This window comes from Gekko japonicus, unplaced genomic scaffold, assembly GCF_001447785.1.
Source record: "Gekko japonicus isolate JY-2015 unplaced genomic scaffold, Gekko_japonicus_V1.1 scaffold393, whole genome shotgun sequence".
Lineage (NCBI taxonomy): Eukaryota > Metazoa > Chordata > Lepidosauria > Squamata > Gekkonidae > Gekko > Gekko japonicus.
In genome coordinates, this window is record NW_015177017.1 from 980,814 (window position 1) to 1,003,880 (window position 23,067).

Below are 23,067 nucleotides of genomic sequence, written 5' to 3' on the forward strand. Positions count from 1 at the left end.
CCATGAACTCTATAATCTGAGTAAAAAGTCAAGCAAATACCTCTATTAAAATGCCCATCCTCCACTATCCCATCAATGCTACACTTAAGACCTATTAGAACTGCCAGAGAGCTAACACAGCTATTCCATCCAAGCAACTTGATAAAAGAATGTTTACTTCTTGCCTGCTAGCAACAGCTAAGAAGAAGAAGAAGAAGAGAAGAGACTGGATTTATACCCCGCCCTTCACAACCCAAAGGAGTCTCAGAGCGGCTTACAATCCCTTCCCCTCCCCTCCCCTCCCCTCATGAGGAGTCCTTGAAAGACCTCTCTCAGCCCCCCCTACCTCACAGGGTGTCTCTGTTGTGGGGTAGGTGGGGCTCAGAGAGCTCTTTCGAGAACTGCCCTTGAGAGAACAGCTCTGAGAGAACTTGTGACTGACCCAAGGTCACACCAGCAGCTGCAAGTGGAGGAGTGGGGAAATCAAACCCAGTTCTCCCAGATCAGAGTCCGCACACTTACCTACAAAGAAGAGGCCTTACAACTTAATAGACTCTTATTAAATCCTAATAAAATCTTTATATCAAAATTTATAAAACCAGAAAAATGTAAGTATATGAATAATCTGAATTTAAAAACATTATATATTCCCATCCATGCTACAAGACCCTGGAAAGTCACTGGCAAACTGAATACACACCGACCATGGTGGGTCGATGGCCTGCTGTGTTTCCCCCAAGTTCCCATTAAGGAACAGGGCAGACTCCACGTCTAGTACTAGATACAATCTATTCATGTCATTTTAGAAATATAATCAACATTTTTCTTTCACGACTCACCAGGTTATATATTCGGGGTGGGACTGTGTGTGGGGTGAGCTACAAGTCTGTCCTGGGCCAAAAGAAACGACGTCTGGATTATGCTACTAGACACAGGACCCAAGGGGAAAAAGACACTCTTCCATTCATAGCTGTCTTTTTTCCCTTTCAGGGATAATAGCAGTTCATGGTGTGCATGCATGCTCATGAATACCATCTGCCAAGAAAAAGGCACGGGGGGAGGGTTAAATACTACCCCCAGTTTGGTGCAGTGGTTAAGTGTGCGGACTCTAATCTGGGAGAACCGGGTTTGATTCCACACTCCTCCACTTGCACCTGCTGATGTGACCTTGGGTCAGTCACAAGCTCTGGCACAGCTGTCCTTGAAAAAGAGCAATTTGTGTCAGAGTTCTCTCAGCCCCACCCACCTCACAAGGTGTCTGTGGTGGGGAGGGGAAGGGAAAGGAGTTTGTAAGCCGCTCTGAGACTCCAAGTGAAGGGCAGGATATAAATCCAATTTCCTCCTCCTCCTCCTCCCACCTTAGCACTGAAACCTCAATCCAAATTGCTCTTCCCTGTGTCTGATTTTCCATAGTTGAACTACACATTGAGATTTCCGATCACAGATCACAGTTTGGTGTAGTGGTTAGGAGCATGAACTCTAATTCGGGAGAACCAGGTTTGATGCCCCACTCCTTCACATGCAGTTGCTGGTGTGACCCAAGTTCTCTCAGAGCTGTTCTCTCATGAGTAGTCCTTGAAAGAGCTCTCTCAGCCCCACCTACCTCACAGGGTGTTGTGGGGAGGGGAAGGGAAAGGATATTGTAAGCTGCCCTGAGACTCCTACGGGTACTGAAGGGCAGGGTATAAATCCAACTCTTCTTCTTCTCTTATAACGATACAACGAAGAAGAAGAAAGAAGAAGAAGAAAGAAGAAGAAGAAGTTGTTCTTCTCCTCTTCCTCCCAGCACAAAAAGGATGCCAGTCAGGTGGATTATAGCTGGAGCTATACTGCCTTGCCTATCTGGAACCTAAACAGTGCTGCTTGTGGTTGCCTCTGCCTTTTCCATTCTTGATCCTCACCAGCCAGGTTGCCGGTTCCCTGCCGGTTTGTCATCCAAATGCCGGCTTGATTCCCACCCCCGCTCACCCCACCAATCAGCAAGAAGCATGAAGGCGTTTAACCACTCCTGGTTGCCTGACTAAGCAAAAGGCTGAATTCCAAGGACTGCCATTATCCTCGAGGGATGCGCCGTATAAAACCGAGAAAGGTTATAGAGCTTCCAGAAGAGAGTTAAAATGGGAATTCATAGTTCCATTTTGTGGTTTGAGTTAGCCAGACTGTACTGTACTGTTCCAGAACGAAACTGGCCTTGTTGTGCTGTTTATAGGGAGGAAAAGCAGGAATCCTGCCCAGATTAAAACACAAACACGGACCCAAGTTGTCCGATAGCTGCTTCGTCTAATCGAGGATCGCATTTTAATTTCCTTTCGGGGACCACCCTGAGAAAGATGCGGAACAGAGTACAAAAGAATACTCATTTGCAACGAATGGGGGAAATAAGACAGGGCTCTGGAGAGTAGAAATAGTTCCGTTCACTCACCGCGGCCTTCGGAAAGCCAATCCGTACTGCTGACAGGCCAAGCCGACTGTAGGTGTGTACACAATAGGCATGAATCTCTCTATATCCGATGTGAGAACGCGGTAGAAGAGCTTCTCATTTCGGTCTTGGAGGGTCATCAGGATGATATACCTGGAAGGGACATAGCAAGGAGAGGGTGGTCAGTAGACAGGGTGGCCAACCCTCTAGGTGAGGTCTGGAGGCCTCCCCAAATTACTATAGAGGTCAGTTCCCCTGGATAAAATGGGTGTTTTGGAGGATGGACTCTATGGCCTTACACCCCACCAAGGTCCTTGCCCTCCTCCAAACGCTGGCCTCCTCAGGCTCTTCTCCCCCCCCAAAAAAAAATCCCCAGGAATTTCCCAATCCAGGGAGGGCAGCCCTATCAGTGGAGCCAAGCATGGGCAATTCAGCCCATTCTTGGCTTGCTTTGAGGTCTACTCATGACATTCAGAGTAATTATCAAGGAGGTTTGCTTTTATACAATACGAGAGATGTTCAGTGAGTTAATTTCCCTGCTTTATTTTGGCTTGATGCGGTTAGAGATGTTTCACTGCTTTTACTGTGATGTAGAGTTTACTAGAGTCCCTCCGTAAGTCCATTCTCTGTGCATGCACTTTTGGGGGGATTTAAGTATCCCTATATAGTTTTTAAAATATGTAAGATTTTTTTGCACACCTGGGGAGCACCCCAAGTGTGCAGAAACATCTCTTTACCCTCCATGTGCCCCCTATCTGCAGAAATAAGTAACTGCACATAGGGGGCATTTTGGGAATTAGATATATAATCAAGGAGCACGATCTGTGTACATGCTACAGTTTTATGGGGGGGGGGAGCCACAACTCAGCTGTCCAAGAATGTGAGCTTTCATGTTTTATTTTTAAAACAAGCTAGGTTTCTAGCCCTTATGGGTGCAAAATTATACCTGAAGGCATGTGAGCAAAATTTGCTTAAATATTAAGAGGCTAGAGAAATGGCTGCTCAAGATTCCCATTGGTCAAAATCAGGTCTTCAGCTTCTTACCCTTGACTGGGGAAAGGTGAATACAATTACACTTGGTAGTAACAATGGCAGTAACAATTGCCCACCTCTTGGCGACATGCGAGTCCCTATCCATAAAAAAGGTGATCCAACAGAACCAAATAATTATTGGCCCATAAGTTTGTTCTCAGTGTTGGGCAAATTGATTGAGGATGAAGCCATACTGACTTGAGAGCAAGCTGGATTCCGTACAGGAGTTAGTGCAGTTGACCTTTGCCATACTCTTCAATTTTTTGTAAACAAGTATGCGAGCCCAAAAGATGGCATTTTAGCTGTTGCCTTTATGGATCTCAGCACAGCTTTTGACTCAGTGCCTAGGCAAAGATTATGGGATGAACTAAATAAATAATCTATTGATAGGCGTCTCCTTTTCTGATTAAAAAACTATATGACAGATAAATGATAGATTGAAATTTAATCCTGGTAAGACAAACGCTCTTTCCTGTGGACTTTGCACTTGCACAGAGTCTCTATTATTTTTTTATCTGAATCATTTATTCACCACAATTCTTTCTTACAGCGCTCACGGCAGCTTATAACATAGATAAAATGCATAAAATAGAATATCTTGCCTGGCATGAGGAAACCCCTTCAAACAATCCTGGAACTTGGTTAGCAGCAGCACTCTAATCCAGTGACCTCTTGGATTTGTCTACTGACTGAGTTCCAATTGTTTTGATCTCTGTTTTTCAATTTTTAAATTTAAGTTATGCATATAAACAACTTCTGCTCTTATTCTAAGCCACTTTGGCGGTTCTCTGCCAAAACAACAGGATAAACGTGAACACTGGACATTTGTATTACGTACTGGAATGAAATGATATTTCCTCTTGCTGCTTCCTTTTGTTTTTTGACCTTTCCTTTTGATTTTCTGAATCGTGTTACCCCTAGGATAATTATAATGTATTATCCTGTGTGAGGCAGGATGCTGGCCTAAATGGACCACTGGTTTGATCCAGCAGGGCTCTTCTGATGTTCTTAAGTTCAGTTACCGTGTGGTGTTTGATGGCTCTCCAGGGCAACCAGTTGACTGCTCTGTGAAACTGGATGCTGGACCAGACGATTGGTCTGATCCGGCAGGGTCCTTCTTATGTCCATCCCCAAGCCATAGCTGTTCCCAGATCAAGCTGGCTTTGAACTATGCACATTTCATGACAACATGCTGGGGCTAGGTGTTTTGTAGCATGTGTGCTTGCAACAACAACAAAAAGCCCTTTCAGAAGTGGAGGCCGATGGAACTTCTTCCTTTTACCCACAGTATGTGATGTGAAGTCAGTAGGGTTCTCTGCTCCAGGCTGGAAACTTCTGGGATGGGTGGGGTTTGGGGTATAACGCCATAGAGTCCACTCTCCAAAGCAGCTGCTTTCTCCAGGGGAACTGATCTCTGTTGATTGATCAAGATGGGTAGCCATGTTAGTCTGTCTGTAGCAGCAGAAAAGAGCAAGAGTCCAGTAGCACCTTAAAGACTAACAAAATATCTGGCAGGGTAGGAGCTTTCGTGAGTCACGGCTCACTTCTTCAGCTAGCTGCCTGCCACATATTTTGTTAGTCTTTAAGGCTGTGGAAGGTCGGTAGTTCAGCAGTTTGAGACCCGAGTGTGCCGCATGACGGAGTGAGCTCCCGTCTCTAGTTCCAGCTCCTGCCAACCTAGCAGTTCGAAAGCAAGAAACTGCAAGTAGATGAATAGGTACCACTTCGGTGGGAAGGTAACAGCGTTCCGTGCGCCTTGGTGTTTAGTCATGCCGGCCACATGACCACGGATACGTCTTCGGACAGTGCTGGTTCTTCGGCTTGGAAACGGAGATGAGCACCGCAACCCTAGAGTCGGACTCGACTGGCTTTCGAGCAAGGGAACCTTTACCTTTTTAAGGTGCCACTGGACTCTGATCTCTGTTGCTCTGGAGATCAGTTGCTCAATCTGCGAGGCCTCCGTGCCCTACCTGGAGGCTGGCAACTCATACATTGCAAATGTCTCCGCCCCTAGAAGTGTCAGCCAATGAGGATGGCCAGGGAAAAAGAAAACCTTTCTTCGTGCACCCTCCATCGCATTTACTGCTGGTCGCAGACCTTACCGAAAGGTTCTCGGATCACATCATGCTTACTTGTCTAGGTCGCTGGATTTGGTCTCGTAGCTCTTTAGAACACGGAGGACTTGAACCTCTTGGCTCAGGAAGCAAGGAGGAAGCAGCCGTTAATGCCGAGCTGGAGTCTCTCCTCAAGTGTAAAGGCCATGCCCTGCGAAGGAAGAGAGAAGAGGTTGGTTGGAGCCCAGGACAAGCGCTGCAAGAGGCATAATTAGATTTCCGCTTCTGTGAGCCCATCTCTCTTGTCACTCTCCACTGGACAAGATGTTGAAAAGGATCTTGACCTTCATGCTAAATCACAAACTAGATTGCCATGTCTGCCTCAGAACAAGTAAGAAAGAGAGTGGTGTCATGATTAGAGGGATGTGCTAAGACTGCAGAGACTCGGGTTCAGATGTTGGTAGGCTAGGCAAACACTCTCAGTATGACCTACCTTGTGGGGTTGTTGTGAGGATAAAATGGAAGAGGGAAGAACTGTGCATGCTGTTGTGAGTTCCTTGGAGACAGGGGAAAATAAAAAATGTGGGATGTACGCACACGATCCTGGCATGCAGGCAACACAACCGTATAGGGTTAGATTGTTGGGCTCAGATTTGAGAGACCCAGGTCTGAATCGCCACTCTGCCATGGAAGTCTGCGGGGTCACCATGGGCCAGTCACAGCCTAACACACCCCACAAGGTTGTTGTGAAGATAAAATGGGAGAATATTGTAAGTCACTTTGGGTCCCTGTTGGGGAGAACAGTGGGGTACAGACAAAGGTAATCAATAAACCTTGAACTCTGCTATGTGCTGACTCTGCATGACATGAGCTAGGTAGGCATGAGAGAGAGAGGTGTCATGAGCATGGATGAGGATGAGCTGACAGAGCCTGCAGAAACCACAGCTGGCCCCTCTGAAGCAGCAAAGGAGGATAGCTGGCAAGCACCTGTAACAGCAGTCTTCACACCTGGCCTAGATAAGAAAGAAGAACTGCAAGCTGAAAGTCCTCCTGACTCACCCCCACGTGTGATTCGTCTAAGGGAGCGACTGCGGCAAAACTTAGCAACCAGGCGAAGAGAGGACAGGCTACAAGGGAGACGCTCAGCCAGCCCAGAGTTCTAACAGGATCCTGCCCGATCATGCAGCTGGCTAATTGGTAGCAGCATTTAACTCCACTCTCTGGCCAGTATCCTTCATGGAAGCAACAAGTCAGCTTTGTGTTGCTAGCATCCACTCCGGCTCGGCTCTTGCACCTAGACCTTTGGACCCCCTGGCTTTGGACTTGGCTCTGTGTTTCTGGCTCCTGACCCTGGCTTGAATTTTTTGGACCTTGCACTGTCTTCTTGGCTCCTGATCTTGGCCTGTTCTGGATTCCCTTTGACTGGAACCCCAGCCCGTGACAAGAGGGCCTTTTCCACTGTGGCCCCAAGAGTATGCAGTTCCTTCTCCCTGGAGACCTTGGTTGGTCCCCTCACTAATGGCCTTCTGGAGGGCTGGGCCACACTCTCGTTGAGTGAACCATTATCTAGATTAGAGATCCCTGACTTTTTTGAGACTGCAGGCACCTTTGGAGTTCTGACGTGTCATGACAGGCGCAGCCACAGAATGGCTGCCAGGAAATGGATGCCAAAGCAAGCGGAGCCGGCCACGAAATAGCCACTGTAGCTTAATTTCAGTCACACGGTGAAGATCCTTGTGCTGTGGTTATTGCCGGACTGACGTTTTTTGAAATCAGCACTGTCAATCAAGTCTCTAACAGCTAATCAGGAACCTTGCTGGGCAGGAGCCTTGCCCGACTCCACCCACTTTCTGAAAACACTTGACGGCACCAGGGAAGGTGTTGGCAGGTGCCGTGGCAACCAAAGACACCACGGGGGGGGGGGAACTGATCTAGATTCTTGCTCAGTTGTTTGTTTTAATTATGAGGCTGAAGGGGAGCAAAGGTCATTGTGCAACCTCCCCCCTCTTTCCTTCCAGATGTAAAAGGTTTTACTTTTAACATTTAAAGACTTTGTTTTGGAGTCATCACAAGACAGTAAATAAATATAAGAAATCGATGCCTAACTGTGGTTTTCAGTTGCCAGACTGCTGTTATTTCTGGGAGCCTAACACATTTCTTAAATCCCACCCTTCTTCCAAAGAGAACAGAACTGTGCACGAGGCTGGTCCTCTCCCATTTTATTCTGCCCCAAACCCTGTGAGGTTGAACTGGCTGTGTGCGTGTGAGCGGCCCAAGGTCACCCAGCGAGCTTCAGGGTAGAGTGCTAGGATCTGAACCCAGATCCTAGTCTCTGCACTACACAAGCTCACCTGAAGCTCTGTCCCATACGTTTTCGCTCGCCTTCCCACATGAGTAGAGTATGCTTTTGAAAATGTGCATCTCGCTGTCGAAGACATGCATGAACCTGCCTTATGCCGAATCAGACCCTTGGTCCACCAAGGTCAGTAGACCAACCTGCCATCTCCCCCCACCCCCCAGTTACAGTAGACTGTCCCTTTACTACTTTACAGTCACCAAATGGGTACACGGAATGTTCACAATTGCTATCTGACGACTGCTGAATGGTCTTTGCTCTGAGGGTCCAGAGCACCTTTTGGTTGGCTCAGCTTTTTCCCATCACCCTTCAGTGGCTAGGTGAGCATTACTCGATCCTTTGCGGGAGGAAATGCTGCTTTGCTGGCAGAATCGGCTGCACTCAATGTCGCTCTGCGCCAGCCCTGTGTTACGGGGATGACTAAACCGAATGGGATGGGCAACCGCTGTGCCAAAAGCAATACTGTTTTCATTTAAGTTATTGCTTTTGGGAGAATCGAGAAATTAAACATACGTGCTGTTGTTTTTTTTTTATTCCTATTTGAAGGGCTGCCAAAGGGTGGTGTGACTCACGGCTTCCATCCGAATAATGAACAATTCAGCTGTCTCGAGCAGCATGCGGTGACGAATTAGGGTGAACCGGACAAAAATATTTTTATTAAAATATTGGCTTTCGTTTCTGTTCCATGGCAACGCTTGGAGACTGATTTGAAACAGTGGTCTTTGTTTAAAATCTTCCCCCACCCCTCTGTGTGTGTCTGTGTGTTTCCCAGTCTCTGTTTATAATGATTCATCTTTCCAATTTTACTGTATTTTGTTATTTTGCCGTTGATACTGCTGATTGTAAACAACTGAAACGTTACTTTTTGCACCGTTGTTCAGAACAATATGGCTGCTTGGCAACCCACGGCATATTTCTATCCCTTCACTCATCAGTTCGATGAAGTGCCCAGCATGTGCCAGCTCAGAAGTGGCAGCTAATGTGCTACAGCTGGCCTAGGCACTGCCACTTCAGCGAACAGCTGCACTCAAAGAGGCACGTCTGAGCAGGGCAACCACACCTCTGCCTTCACAGCTGTGAGGGAAAGACGTCTTAGAGGCCTCAGCATCACTGTAGAAGCTCCGGACTCTCCTCCTTTCTAACTGCTAGAAAGGCTGCGGGATGGCCCAGGTCAAAATCCATGCACGATTCTGCATTAGTATCAGTCTGCTGCTTCCGGACTATCCTTTGAAAGTGCTTCCTGACTGAGTGCTTCCTGGCCATGTGCAAATGAAGCTCAGTGCAGAGCAACTCAGATTCATGCACTGCTCAAAATCCATGTGGATGACTCTGAGGTGCCCAGCATTAATATCCGTTTGCTGCTTCCGGACTATCTTTCAAAAGTGCTTTCTTGCTGAGTGCTTCCTGGCCCAGTGCAAATGAAGTTCAGTGCAGAGCATCTAAGATTCACGTGCCTCTTCTGAGTGGGCTACCCGTCTCCCTTCAACCTTATTTATTTATAAGATTTTAATATCCTGCCCTTCTGCTTTAAAAACTCTCAGGGCAGATTAGAACAAAAACAATAATGTAAAATAATATGGAATATTTAAAATGATAAAAGCAGCAAAATGAACGCCACTGCAAAAGCATAAAATTTGAGGTCTTAAAAACAGCATCATTGATTTAAAAAAAACTAAGCAGCACTGAAGACAAAAGGCAAGAAGAAAAAACAAATTAAAATTTGCCATAAAACAATCCAATTATTTTTTGAGGGGGAGGTTTATCATGTGAGTTGCAAAAAAAGTCACACTGGCTCCCCTGTTTACCACAATTAAACGTTCACTAGGAATTCTTCTCAACCAATGTTGAGAAGAGGAACCACCAGAGAGCCAACATGGTGTTGGCTAAGAGTGTCGGATTAGGATCTGGAAGATGCAGGTTCGAATCCCCACTCGTGCTACGGATGCCTGCTGGATGACCGTGGGCCAGTCACACCCTCCCAAGCTTTTAACCTACCTCACAGGGCTATTGTGAGGATAAAATGGAGGAGAGAAGAATGATGGAAGCTACTTTGGGTCCCCATTAGAGAGAAAGGCAGGGTATAAGTGAACAAATAAACCAGATCGTGGAACGAGGGTTAAGCGATTGGGAGAGCACCGTGGAACGAGGGTTAAGCTATTGGGAGAGTCCTGTCACACAGAGGCATTTTTGTGACTGGGGTGACAAACTGCCATGGTTTTTCTCATGGCCTCCTCGCTTACTCATTTCCTGTCTGTTGCCTTTCCATGATGTCCTCATCTTTTCTCTGCGCTTTCTCAAATTGGATCAAAGGTGGTCTGAGAAAGCACGGAGCGACGACAATCGGAAAACAAGAAAATGGGGAGACTCGGAGAAAGAATACTGCGGTTCGGCACCCAAATGGCAGGAAAAATCTTGTGGCAAGAAGAAAAAAAATAGTTAGGGTCAAACTACACAAGTTCAGGTTCCTCACGTGCAGCTCCAAAGTTCTGCAAATATCCCCAGGGGGCATTTTGGCCTGGGAAAATGTTGAGGGGGGAAGGCAGGATCAGGCCCCCTGAGCATAATGAGGCTTCTCACAGGCTTCAAAACTGGTGTTCCCAGGGGTCATTTCGTAGAAAAAGAGGTGCAGGGCTCATTAGCATAACTTATTTGCATATGCCACATCCCCTGACATCACCGGAAGTGTGTCAGAAGGCAACACCCACCACTTAGGCTCCACTGGACTGTTTTGGATTGCTAGCTATTGGAGGGGGGGAGGAACATGCAGATCTGCCCTCGCAGAGGAGGGAGAGCTTGTACCTGAATAAAACTTGGTCTTAAAGGTGCCACTGGACTTTTTTGGACCGGGGGGCCAGGGGGAGCTCTGCAGCTTACCTGGCTGCTTCTTGCTCTGACTGAGGGCTGCTAGGAGCAGGGGGGGGGGCTTGTGGCATGTGCCCGCCCCCTGGGCTCTTTACTGCCGGAGCTCCGCTCCTGTGCGCGCCTGCAGGAAATGACCCCTGGATGTTCCCCATAAATCCTGTGTGGCTCCAGGAAACCAGGTTGGGTCTGGGGAACACATGAAGCCGCCTTTCAATGAATCAGACCATCAAGGTCAGTATCGTCTACTCAGACTGGCAGCCGCTCTCCAGAGTCTCAGGTGCAGGTCTTTCACATCACCTACTAACTGATCCTTTTAACCAGAGATGCCAGACTGAACCTGGGACCTTTTGAATGCCAAGTGGATACTCTACCAATGAGCCACGGACCCTCCCTGACCCGACTAATTAAAAAAATATATTGATTGTGTTGTTTTGCCCTTTGAGACTGCCAAAATTAGAAATCCGAAGTCAATGGCTTTAAAAAAATGAACTTTTCAAGGCGAATCACTTGGGAATCCGCACACACCGCATCTAATGAAGGGACCCTTGACTCTCAAAAGCGTATGTCCAAAAAATCTTGTGTCTCTAATAAAAAAATAAAAAAATAAATAAGGCACAACTAGACTCGAAGCTAGGTGTTCTACTGTAGACCAACGAGACCACCCTCTTGGAGTTCCCCAGATATTTGGGTATGTGGCGCTCTCACAGGAGCGAGGTCCTCTCGAATGCTCCCTATCAGAGAAATTTACATTTCGGAAGCTGAACTCCGGGACTCCGGGAGAAAGGACAGCTCGAAAACATCACCTTGGAGATGGGGCCTCCACTGACGACTGTTTTCCAAGTCTTCACTTGGTGCTTTGTTGTAGACTGACAAAGAGCCAGCTTGTCTTCGGTGCTGAGAATATGGAAATATATTCCAGGTCGGTCCCAGTAGCTAAGAGGGAGAGCCTGCTGCCTCTCCCAAAGCCTGCCAAGTGACATGAAAACAACTTCCCTTTTCTTATCGACAATATGATTCTTTCACTTGCTGCCTCTCCCGCTGCAGGCTCCCTTTTCAGCACTGCTCATTTCCAGCTCGGCAATAAAGCTCCCCCCACCAATGAAGGGACAAGAATTTATAAGGCCTTTTTGCTTGCCTCGGACATAAATTCAAGCTTGTTGTCTGTTGGGCGCCTGGAGAACGACAACCGGCTTTTCTCTGTAATTCCATCTTTTTAGCCACATGGTACACTTTGGACCAATCCCAGAGCACCTTCTCTGTAAGCCAAAGCTTACTCTTAACAACATATAAGAGCTGCAATTCTTTGTCTTCATTGGGACCGCGATTTGGCCGAAACTGAGGCGTGACGTTCGCACGCGGAACCCTGCTGTTCGATTCGTTACGTACAAAGTGACTTTTCATTTCACCGAGCGAGAACTCCGTCGTGTCAACGGGAGATACAATGGTGCGCATAATACTGAAAACGGAATAAAGAGCGTTAGACCAATTCACTAAGGATAGGTATACAGCTATTAGCCATGATAAATGGAACCTCCAGATTCAGAGGCAGTTTAACTCTAAATAACAGTTGCCGAGGTGGATGATATGGAAGTGCTATTATCCTCATGCTTTGGGAACCTCCTGGGAGCATCTGGCTAGCCACTGTGAGAATATAAGAAGTGCCCTTTAGAGAGGGAGTGTGGCCCAGTGGTAGAGCATCTGCTTGGTTTAATCCCTGGCATCTCTAGTAAGCATCAGGTGGCCAGTGATATGAAAGCCCATTGCCTGATACTTGGAGAGCTGCTGCCAGTCTGAGTACATAGGAACATAAAAGAAGCCATGTTGGATCAGGCCAATGGCCCATCCAGTACAACACTCTGTGTTACACAGTGGCCAAAATCCAGGGGTTATCAGGAGGTCCACCAGTGGGGCCAGAACTCCAGAAGCCCTCCCACTGTTGCCCCCCCAAGCTCCAAGAATACAGAGCATCATTGCCCCAGACAGTGTTCTGTCTATACCTTGTGGCTAATAGCCACTCATGGACCTCTGCTCCATCTGTTTATTCAATTCCCTCTTGAAGCTGCCTATGCTTGTAGCTGCCACCACTCCCTGTGGCAGTGAATTCCACCTGTTAATTACTCTTTGGGTGAAGAAGGACTTCCTTTTATCTGTTGTACACTTACTGCTCATTAATTCCATTGACTGCCCACGAGTTCTTGTATTGTGAGAAAGGGAGAAAAGTACTTCTTCTCTATCCCATGCACAGGTTTGTAGACAGTACAGATCTTGAAGGACCAATGGTCTGACGATTTAAGGCAGTTTTGTCTAGGAAAGGGGGATGTGGCTCAGTGGTAGAACATCTGTTTTACACACTGAAGATCCCAAGTTCAATTGCCAGTATCTCTGGTTAACAAAAGACCAGCTACTAGGTGATCCTGGAGAGCTGTTGTGGGCCGCTGCTTCCACTACTGACCTTGACGGGCTAATGGGGAGAGGCCATAGCTCACTGGCAAAGCATCTGCTTGGCATGCAGAAGGTCCCAGGTTTAATCCAGCATCTCCAGGTAGAAGGGCCAAGGTGGTAGGCGATGTGAGAGACCTCAGCCTGATGTGAAAGGCCTCAGCATAGGCTTCCCCTGATGATGCCTTCTAGTATCAGTATTCAGAGGTTTGCTGCCTGTGAATACAGAGGTCTCTTTTAGTCACCATGAGTAGTAGCCACCGGTGAACCTCTCCTGTATGAATCTGTTGAATCCTCTTTTACAGACACCTATGTTTGTGGCCATCGTTATGACAGTGAATCCCACAGTTTAATTACATGTTGACTGCAGAAGTTCTTCCTTTTTCCGATCTTAAATCCATTGCCCATCAACTTCATTTTGAGTCCCAGAGGGAGGGCAAAGTTCTTCCTATTCACTTGCTGCCCCCATGTACAATTTTAGAAACCTCTATCATGCCCTCCCTTAGTTGCCTTTCTCCCCCTAAACCAAAAAGCCCTAGAGTTTCTAGCCTTTTCTCACAAAGAAGGGATTCCTGATCATATTGAATTGCTCACTGGATGTCTCAAACTGTTGATTGCATCGATTTACACTGTCGTGTGATCCACCTTGAGTCTCAGTGAGAAAGGGGGATGGGGCAGTAGGTTCAGGATGGATAATAGGAATTAATAAATAAATTAATTAATTATCATATGGCATTGTGTGTCGAAAAGCCAGGAGACCCTAAGATTGTCTAGCGGCCAGAAGTTCTAGCTCTTTTAATGACATGCACCACTAGGTGGCGAGCTAGACTTGTTTTTACGGCAAGAGACATTTCAGAGGTAGCTTACCATTGCCTGCCTCTGCATAATGACCTGTCAGAATCGAGGGTCAGTCCAAGCCGAATTTCAGGGTCAGAGTCAAAAGTTCAGTCCAAAAGCCAGTTACCCAGATAGCACCATCCAGTTCAGAGCATTATACAGGAAGCAAGGTCCAACAGTCTAAGGTTGTTCACAAGTACAAGAAGGAAGATGTCAGAGTCAAGAGCCAGTCCAAGGGTCATGGGAACAGAACAGAGTTCAGAACTGTGGCTGCTGAGTCAAGAGGTTGGTGACTTCTTGTTTCCACATCCAGCAGTCTCCCTTGACTGGCTTTTATAGGACTCTGCTGGAAGGTCTTACTTGTAGCCAGCTGTTTGGGAGTAACCCTGCAGCTGCTCATCATCAGCAAACAGCTGACATCAGGCCAGAAGACATGCGCTTTGTCCTCTTTCCTGAAGCTCCATTCTAAGCCTTCGTCTCCGATGCTCAAAGGGTGTGGGTGAAACCGGAGGGCTGGTAATGACCACCTGTGTTTCCTCTGTTGGAACAAGGCTGGAAGATGCTGTGGCTGTGTACTCTGACAAGCCTGTAGCTCATCTTCTTCCTTGGCGGCTTCTGCTGGTTCAGAGCTGATTTCCTGAGGCGCTTCTTTTGAGAAGTCCGCTTCTCCTGAGGAGTCCTTGCTGTTGCTGAGTCCTGACTGACCCACAACACAACCCTGGTATTCCTTAGAGCCCTTCCAAATACTAGTCAAGGCCAACCCTGTTTAGCTTCTGAGATTTGCTGGGATCGGGCCAGCCTGGGCTATCCAGCTCAGGACCTGGACAAAAGGAAATATTACTTTACACAGAGAGTGATCAAAATGCGGAATTTGCTGCCAGAAGATGTAGTGATGGCCACAGGAATAAACAGCTTTAAAAGGGGAACAGATACATTCATGGAAGATATGTCTATCAAAAGCTACTAGTTACAATGACTGAGGGGAACCTCCACATTCAGAGACACTAATCCTCTGAACACTCGAGACAGGAGGCAAAATCAGGGGAAGGCCTCGGCCTCTATGCCTTGTTGTTGGCCATCCAGAGGAACTGGCTGGCCACCGTGTGAAACAGGATGGTGGACTAGATGGGCCACTTGTCAGGTTCCACAGAAAGTAACTCTCCACACACGTTTCCTAAGAAGCGTTATGCTTTATTAGAGTACAAAACTGGTACCATATCCACAGGATTATTGTTAGGAATGACTATGGGGCGGAAACATCCCTACATACAGCAGGACGAGGCAAATGGCTAAGCAAATGAACTCCGAGCGCGCGTGGGGGAATTCTCCCGGCCGGAGGTTACATAATGAGCAGGAGACTCGCAGGGTCTCATGAGAGCAGTAAGATTCACACCCGAGGTGGAACGCAAGCCCTCCCTTCCTCACAAGGCCAGACAGGTAACGCAGTCTGGCAGAGCTGGCTCCCACGGTCTCCCAAGCAATGTTTACTGCAAGCGGCTGAGCTGCGAGCAAGCGGGAACAGGGAGGGAAACAAGCAAAACATGGCAGCTAGCTGACACCACTGGTCTTAACCAGCAGGGCTTTTCTTATGTTCTTACGACTGTAAGCGGTTCTTACGACTCAGCGGTTCGAAAGCGCAATAAGCATAATGCAAGTAGATAAATTGGGTACCTGCCCTAGGTGGCAGGGGGCACCCTCCTCCCCCTCGTGAGGGGTGCGGCGGTGGCGGCAGAACAACGGAGCAGCTGGCAAGCGAAGCGGCGGAGCGTTCGGCGGGGCGGCCCTGGCGACGACGAGTGACGGAGACTGGGTGGAGGCAGAGTCGAGGAGGCGCGGGGGCATGACGGCGCAGCCCGGCGGAGCCAGCAGGACATAGCCAGAGCTGTGGCTGGCGCGTGGCCGCGCCCCAGGATAACAGCCCGCCAGAGGAAGTCGCTGGAAGCAAGATTTGTCCCAAGGAAGCAAAACCCGCCCCAAGGCGCCAGGAGGTAGACTGCCCAGAAGAACACCTGAAAGCCCGCTTGAAAGAGCCAACAAGAGCTGCCTGGGTGCTGGTAGCGAAAACACTTCCCCAGTTAATGTGGCCCTAGGTAGGAAAATTAAATCGTATGTAAACCGCTCAGAGACCCTTCGGGGTTCGAGTGGTATATAAACTGAAAGTAAGGTTAGGCTGTCAGGTTAGGTTGATGAATGATCTTGGACTGAGAAAAATTTTAACGTCAAGAGCACCGCACTTTACTTAATGATTGCTTTTACTGTGTAATGATTGTTTTATGATGTTTTAACTGTTGTTATGGCAATTGCCTTTGTTGTAGCCGCCCTGAGCCTGCTGGGAAGGGCAGGGTATAAATCTAACAAATAAATAAATAAATAAAATAAAGACTTCATGAGGAATCAGGTTTTGTTTACGTGCACATGAGGGGATCCACAAACGCATTCACCAGTTCACCCCTTTCAAGTGTGTTTTTAAACTCCAGGCAAGGAATGCTCCCATCTTTCTCCAAAAGCTGGAGAAGATGCTGGGGAAGGGGTCCTCCCTGACATTGTTTTCCGCTTCACCTTTTCCGGAACCAGGTCCCCTTGCCAGCTCAGCTTTTCCATTAAAGTCATGCTGAGCCCTGAGGGCAATTGGAGGGGCTCCAAGGTCGAGAAGGACCTCACAGAGAAGACCTGCCCCTTCCTCTCAGGAGAGGGTGAAGGTCAGTGGAAAGTGAAAGTTTTAGCTAGCAATGAAGAATGTACATGATACGTGGAGCATGCCACTGTGGCTACATGAACATCACTTGACTGAGGTGTGCATAATAACAGGTACGTGAAAGAGTACGCTGACTCTGCTCAAAAGCACTGCCTTTCAGTTGATGTGAGGGAAAATAAAAGTTACAGAGTTGGATCCATCAAAAAGTAATCAGCAAACATTAAACAGAATGTGTGGGTCAATGGATTCCTTCCTTTTCAACTTCCTTTGCCTTGGTTGAATCGAACCCATGGTGAAGAATCCATTGTGATTCACCACAGACATGGGAACCTAGAAACCGAACAAAGGGAACACGAGATGGCTGTGGCTCAGTGGTAGAGCTTCTGCTTGGCTTGCAGACGGTCCCAGGTTCAATCCCCGGCATCTCCAGTTAGAGGATCTGGCCTGAGGTGATGTGGAAGACCTCAGCCTGAGACCCTGGAGAGCGGCTGCCAGTCAGAGTAGACAGCACTGATCTTGATGGACCAAGGGTCTGATTCAGTATAGGGCAGCTTTGTGTGTTCATTTTATTTATTTATTTATTTACTTATTTATTTATTTATCTTTCGCCTTACTATACCGCCCTAACCCCTTAGGGGTCTCTGGGCGGTTTACATATGTAGTGGTTCTAATAACCCTTTCGTCCCTAACTTGGGCCACACATGGTAGGGCTGGGGGAGCCTACCAGCACCCAATTGGAGGGCCTCGTTGTTGTTCCGGCGTGGCTGTTTCTTCCAGGCGATCTCTCTCGGCATCTTTCCCAGGCGGCTGTCGCTGGCGGGACCGCGCAGGCGCATGACTTCACACTTGCTTCTAGGCTCTGGCTCCATCTGGTCAGGCTCCACCACGCCTTGTGCTGCGCGTCATCAGGCGCCTCCCAGTCTCTCGCCTTTGTTGCCGCAGGTCGCACGATGGCCTGCTCGCCGCCAGGGATCGCTCTGTTGGTGCTGCAGCCGTTGCATCGTCATCCACTTCTACTGCCAGATGTTTCGTCGCCGCCATTGCCACTGGTGATATTTGCCGCCATCTGTGCCGTCTCCACGAATAGCCACAATGGCTGTTCATAGTTGTTAATGCAGACGTCCTACCGTCTGCACCACCGCCTACACAAAATACTAAGGCTCAACCTCAGAAGCAAGACTCCTTTTTACCTTTTTGTGCTGATGCTGTCACATGAAGAAGAAACGGTGTTCGAAATTCTTAGAGGGTTGGAAAAGCCAGAGTCGATTCACAGAACCTTCAAGGCGGGAGAATGTAAAGCAGAGAAGGTGTTTCGGTGGAATTCCAAGACCTGCCCTATTGGCTAGTTCAGTGTGGATCTCAGATGATACAGGTTGCTCCCACCCAGGGATTTCCCCCCACATCCCATGCAGGACGACTGTGAATCCAGTGGGAGTATCCACACAACAATTCGCTCACTGTGGGAACAACTCAGGGACCCCTTGGGGAAACCCTTTTAAGCTGACTGAAGAAAAACCTCTGATCTGGTTCAAACGAGGAACTGGGTGGTAGCTTTGAACAGAGTGTCTATGTCAGTGCTTGACCCACAGCCACTACAGTAAGGGGGTGGAACTAAGATTTCTTCCACCTCTTTTGGCTTCTTAAAGACCCTTTTTCTTTCTTTCTTTCTTTTTTAGCTAGGGTTGTCAGGCAGTGCCTGGCAACTGGAGGGTGGGTTGTGGGTGCGGAAATGGAGGGGGGAGTGCAACATCCTCTGTGCTGCTATGCCACTTCTGGATAAAACCTGGAAGTGATGTAGGGTAAGCCTAGGAACCACCGGAAACTCTACGGTTTTACCATCGTTTGCGGTGATTCCTAGAGCTACCCTATGTCATTTCTTGGTTCCCCTGGGAGTGATACAGCAGTGCCGAGGATGCTGACTGGGTTTTTAATTTTTTTTCTCCTACTGCTGCTTGGTGGCCGCAGGCAATGGGAGCCAGGGTTCACCAGTTGAATGGTAAACCTGTTTCTAGCTGAGCTGCGCACTGGGGGGATGCTTTAAAGTCCACCGTGTCTGTCTCTTTGTGCAGATGTAACGGAGGAAGAGGAGGAGTGGCGGGAGGGCAGCAAATTCCCACCTTTTCCCATGCCACTTGTTGCTGGGGATGGCCAAAAATGGATTTAGTGATAAGGACAAGAACCTTGAGAAATGAAGCAGAGAGCCAGTTTGGTGTAGTGGTTAAGAGCATGGACTCTAATCTGGGAGAACCGGGTTTGATTCCCCGCTCCTCCACATGCAGCTGCTGGTGTGACCTTGGGTAAGTCACAAGTTCTTTCAGAGCTGTTCTCTCAGAGCAGTTCTTCAAAGAGCTGTCTCAGCCCCACCTGCATCACAGGGTGACTGTTGTGGGGAGGGGGAGGGGGAGGGGAAGGAGATTGGAAGCCGCCCTGAGACTCCTTCGGGTAGTGAAGGGCGGGGTATAAATCCAATCTCCTCCTCCTTCTCTTCTTCTTCTTATTCAACCATGGCAGGGATGTGTTTTTCATGCCCCTGACTGGAAGCAACGACAGGCGGACTTGTCACTTCTGAGGTCTGGTCTCCGAACGCTGCCACATCTGGCAAAAAATAAACCACAGGTCTCAGCTCAAGCCAAACCGATCCCAGCCAGATCCAACGCGTGTTTCTCAAGGCACGCCTCGCCATATTCCTCCCGCGACTGTCACGAATGAATGCCGTCGTGTGTTTGATTTACAGACACCACTCAAGCAAGACATCTGCCCCATGAGCTGCTCTTCAAAGGACGCGGATACTTGGCCCGTGCCAACGAGAAATACATTTGAGCTGCTAATTCCAGCAACGACGCCTGTCTTACATTTGCAGGGAGAGAGATTCCTTTTTTCCAAAGGAAAAGAGGTCTGCAGAAGAATGACAGAGAGAGCTCCAAAGAGGAGCTGGGCATCTGCTGAACAGAGAAAGGATAATCACAGCGGGAAAGAACGGGGCTGGGAAATGGGTGGGGAAGCAACGGGTACAATGTGTTTATGGCCATAAAAATGTCCTCGCATCAAGCAGAGCGGGGGGGGGGGGAACATACCCTTTTAAGATTCTCATTAAAAACCTGGCAGGGAAAGAAAGAGAACATGACGGATCATAAAAGCATCATCAAACCGTTCCTGGGTCTGCAAAAATGTAACCTCTGCAGCCTGGGTGGAAGCAGGAGGACCAGAGATCATGCGTGAAGGTGGCCAAATGAGAAGGGTCTCCAGAGAGTTCCGAGACCGCCCGCAATCTGCTCCGACAGCGTTTGCCCAAAGGGAGCATCGGACCTTCTAATCGTCCTTCAAAAAGGATGTGTAGAAGAGAGCGACGAGGACGATCAGGGGCCTGGAGACCAAGAAGGCCTGGGAGGAAAGGCTGAGGGACCTGGGGATGTTCAGTCTGGAGAAGAGGAGGCGGAGGGGGGACAGGATGGCTCTCTTGAAGTATCGGAAGGGCTGTCACTTAGAGGAGGAGGGCAGGGAGCTGTTCCTGTGGGCAGCAGAGGAGAGGACTCGCAATCGTGGGTTTGAATTAAGGGTGGGAAGGTACTGGCTGGATATTAGGGAAAACATTTTGACGGGAAGAGTTGTGCAACAGTGGAATGGGCTGCCTGGGGAGGTGGTGAGCTGCCCCTCAGGACTGGCAGTCTTTCGGCAGTGTCTGGACGAACACTTGTCAGGGATGCTCTAGGCTGATCCTGCATTGAGCAGGGGTTGGACTAGATGGCCTGCACGGCCCCTTCCAACTCTGTGATTCTGTGGTTCTATCTAATTTGCACCTGTCTCACATGCATACAGCCCCGGGTTCAATCCCAGGCAGCGATAATCTCTACAGCAATGGTCCCCCAATCTTTTTTTAAAAAATACTTTATTTATTCAGTTTTGTTAAACAGCCAGTAAGTCACCCAATCTTTTTGAGCCTGCAAGCACCTCTGGAATTCTGACACGGCGTGGTGGGCCAGCCACAAAATGTCAGGGAGTGAGGTGACGCATAGCTCTAGTAGCAACGCTTCAACATTCCAGGCAGAAGCTCTGTTTGACTGGATTCCTTTGCTTAAAAATACTTTCTCGCACATACATACCGCTTACCTTCAGTCGTGCGGTGAAGATCCTTGTGTTGCGGCGGCAGCTATTGCCAAAACAACATTTTTTAAAAATCCGAGAAGCCAAGAAGATCTCCAGGGGCCGATCAGAAGCTCTGCTGGGCAAAAGCCCTGTCCGCTTCCTAAAAGGCTCCAGGAAAGGTGCTGGCAGGTTCCAACGGGAACCACGTTGGAGACCCCTGCTCTACAGGCAACAAGGGAAAGACCTTTGACCATGGAGAGCTGTTGCCAGTCACAGGAGACAAAAATGAACTACGTGCTCCAATGGTTACACTTGGGTAACTTTATATAGTGATCTGAGATGGATGGATAGACAGATAGATAGATGGATGGATAGACAGATAGATGGATGGATAGACAGATAGATAGACGGATGGATAGATAGAGTCCCTCTTGAGATCTTGGACTAGTGAGTATCTCACAGCCTAATCTACTTTAGAGGGTTGTTATGTGGATAAACCAAACAGTGGCGTGTTGCCCTGAGCTCCATGGATAAAATTCTTAGGCACACACACACAAATGATTCCTTACTCCTGGAAAAGGAAAAATGAGGCAAAAATTATATTCTGGTGGTGCTAGTAGTAGTAGTAGTAGTAGTAGTAGTAATAGTAGTGGAGGAGGTGGAGGAGGAGATTGGATTTATACCCCACTCTTCACTCGGAGTCTCAGAGAGGTTTACAAACTCCTTCCCTTCACCTCCCCACAACAGATACCCTGTGAGGTAGGTTGAAATGAGAGAGCTCTGACTGAGAACTGCTCTTGAGAGAACAGCTCCGAGAGAACTCTGGCTTGCCTAAAGTCACCCAGCAGCTGCATGTGGAGGAGGAGTGGGGAATCAAACCTGGTTCTCCCAGATTAGAGTCCGCGTTCTTAACCACTACAACAAACTGGCTCCCTGCTTCATTTCTCAAGCTCCTAGTCCTTATCACTAAATCCGTTTTCGGCCATCCCCGTCTCTATCCTCACATATTCTCAATCTCAGGGCATTCCACGCTACAAATATATGCCACTCCAATCTACTTTAGTAAACCTAAGATATTTGGGGATGCCTGGCCACTGCATTGTACCCCCTGAGAGCATTTCAGGGGCAGGAGTGCTAATTAAACCACGGAGTTCTGGCAAATCCTAGAGTACCTTCTTGGATGTCATAAAGTCACTTCCTGTTTTTGCCAGAAGGGCCGTTGCCCCCTGTTATGTATTAACAGCATAACATGAATCGCTCAATATACTTCCCATGTTGAGCTTCGAGCCGGCCAAGGCTCCGTCAGTACGAACAATCTATTGAAAGCACAGCAGCCGATCTAGCGGAGGCGCCACCAGACCCGGTGCCCAAGTCTCCCCCGATGGCTGGGAATCAGAAGTTCGAGGCATTCGAACCATCGTCCGAAGATTGGGACTCTTACCTCGCCAGGTTCGAGTTCCATTTGGAGACACACGACATCACCGAGGAGACAAAGAAGCGAGCATGCCTCCTGAGTTCGTGTGGAAAGGACACCTTCGACATTGCGAGGTCGTTGGTGGCCCCGACCGAGGTGAAGACCGTCTCCTTTGCGGACATCACAAAGAAACTGAAGGCTCACTTCTCACCGCAGCCTTCAGAAATTGCCTGCAGGCATGCCTTCTACAAAAGGAACCAAGCGGCAAATGAGACCATCGCAGACTTTGTGGCGGCCCTTCGAAAGGCAGCGAGGCCGTGCAATGTTGCGGATGTGGAAATCGCCCTCCGGGACCGATTGGTATGCGGCCTTCGGGACGAGCGCCTACAGCAGCGGCTATTTGCCAAACCAACACTAACCTGGGCTGTGGCATACGAAGAGGCGGTTGCACGGTGCCCAAGTCTCCCCCGATGGCTGGGAATCAGAAGTTCGAGGCATTCGAACCATCGTCCGAAGATTGGGACTCTTACCTCGCCAGGTTCGAGTTCCATTTGGAGACACACGACATCACCGAGGAGACAAAGAAGCGAGCATGCCTCCTGAGTTCGTGTGGAAAGGACACCTTCGACATTGCGAGGTCGTTGGTGGCCCCAACCGAGGTGAAGACCATCTCCTTCGCGGACATCACGAAGAAACTGAAGGCTCACTTCTCACCGCAGCCTTCAGAAATTGCCTGCAGGCATGCCTTTTACAAAAGAAACCAAGCGGCAAATGAGACCATAGCGAGACCTTGAATGCAGAGCGTGCGGACGGCGTGGGCACATTGCAAGGGTCTGCAGAGCGGCAAAGAAGAATCCAGTTTCCAAACCCAGTGAGAGACGACGTTCCCCGGCAAGC

At 48.5% G+C, this 23,067-nt stretch overlaps 1 protein-coding gene across 1 annotated transcript in view; it reads right to left on the minus strand.

Annotated features, from left to right (window-relative positions):
- The window catches only part of ME3 (malic enzyme 3, NADP(+)-dependent, mitochondrial), a 168,437-nt gene that overhangs the window by 89,764 nt on the left and 55,606 nt on the right, over window positions 1-23,067 (minus strand). The window contains 3 exon segments of the mRNA XM_015427724.1: window positions 2,402-2,551; window positions 5,563-5,647; window positions 5,650-5,695. Coding sequence (XP_015283210.1) covers window positions 2,402-2,551; window positions 5,563-5,647; window positions 5,650-5,695 — 281 coding nt within the window.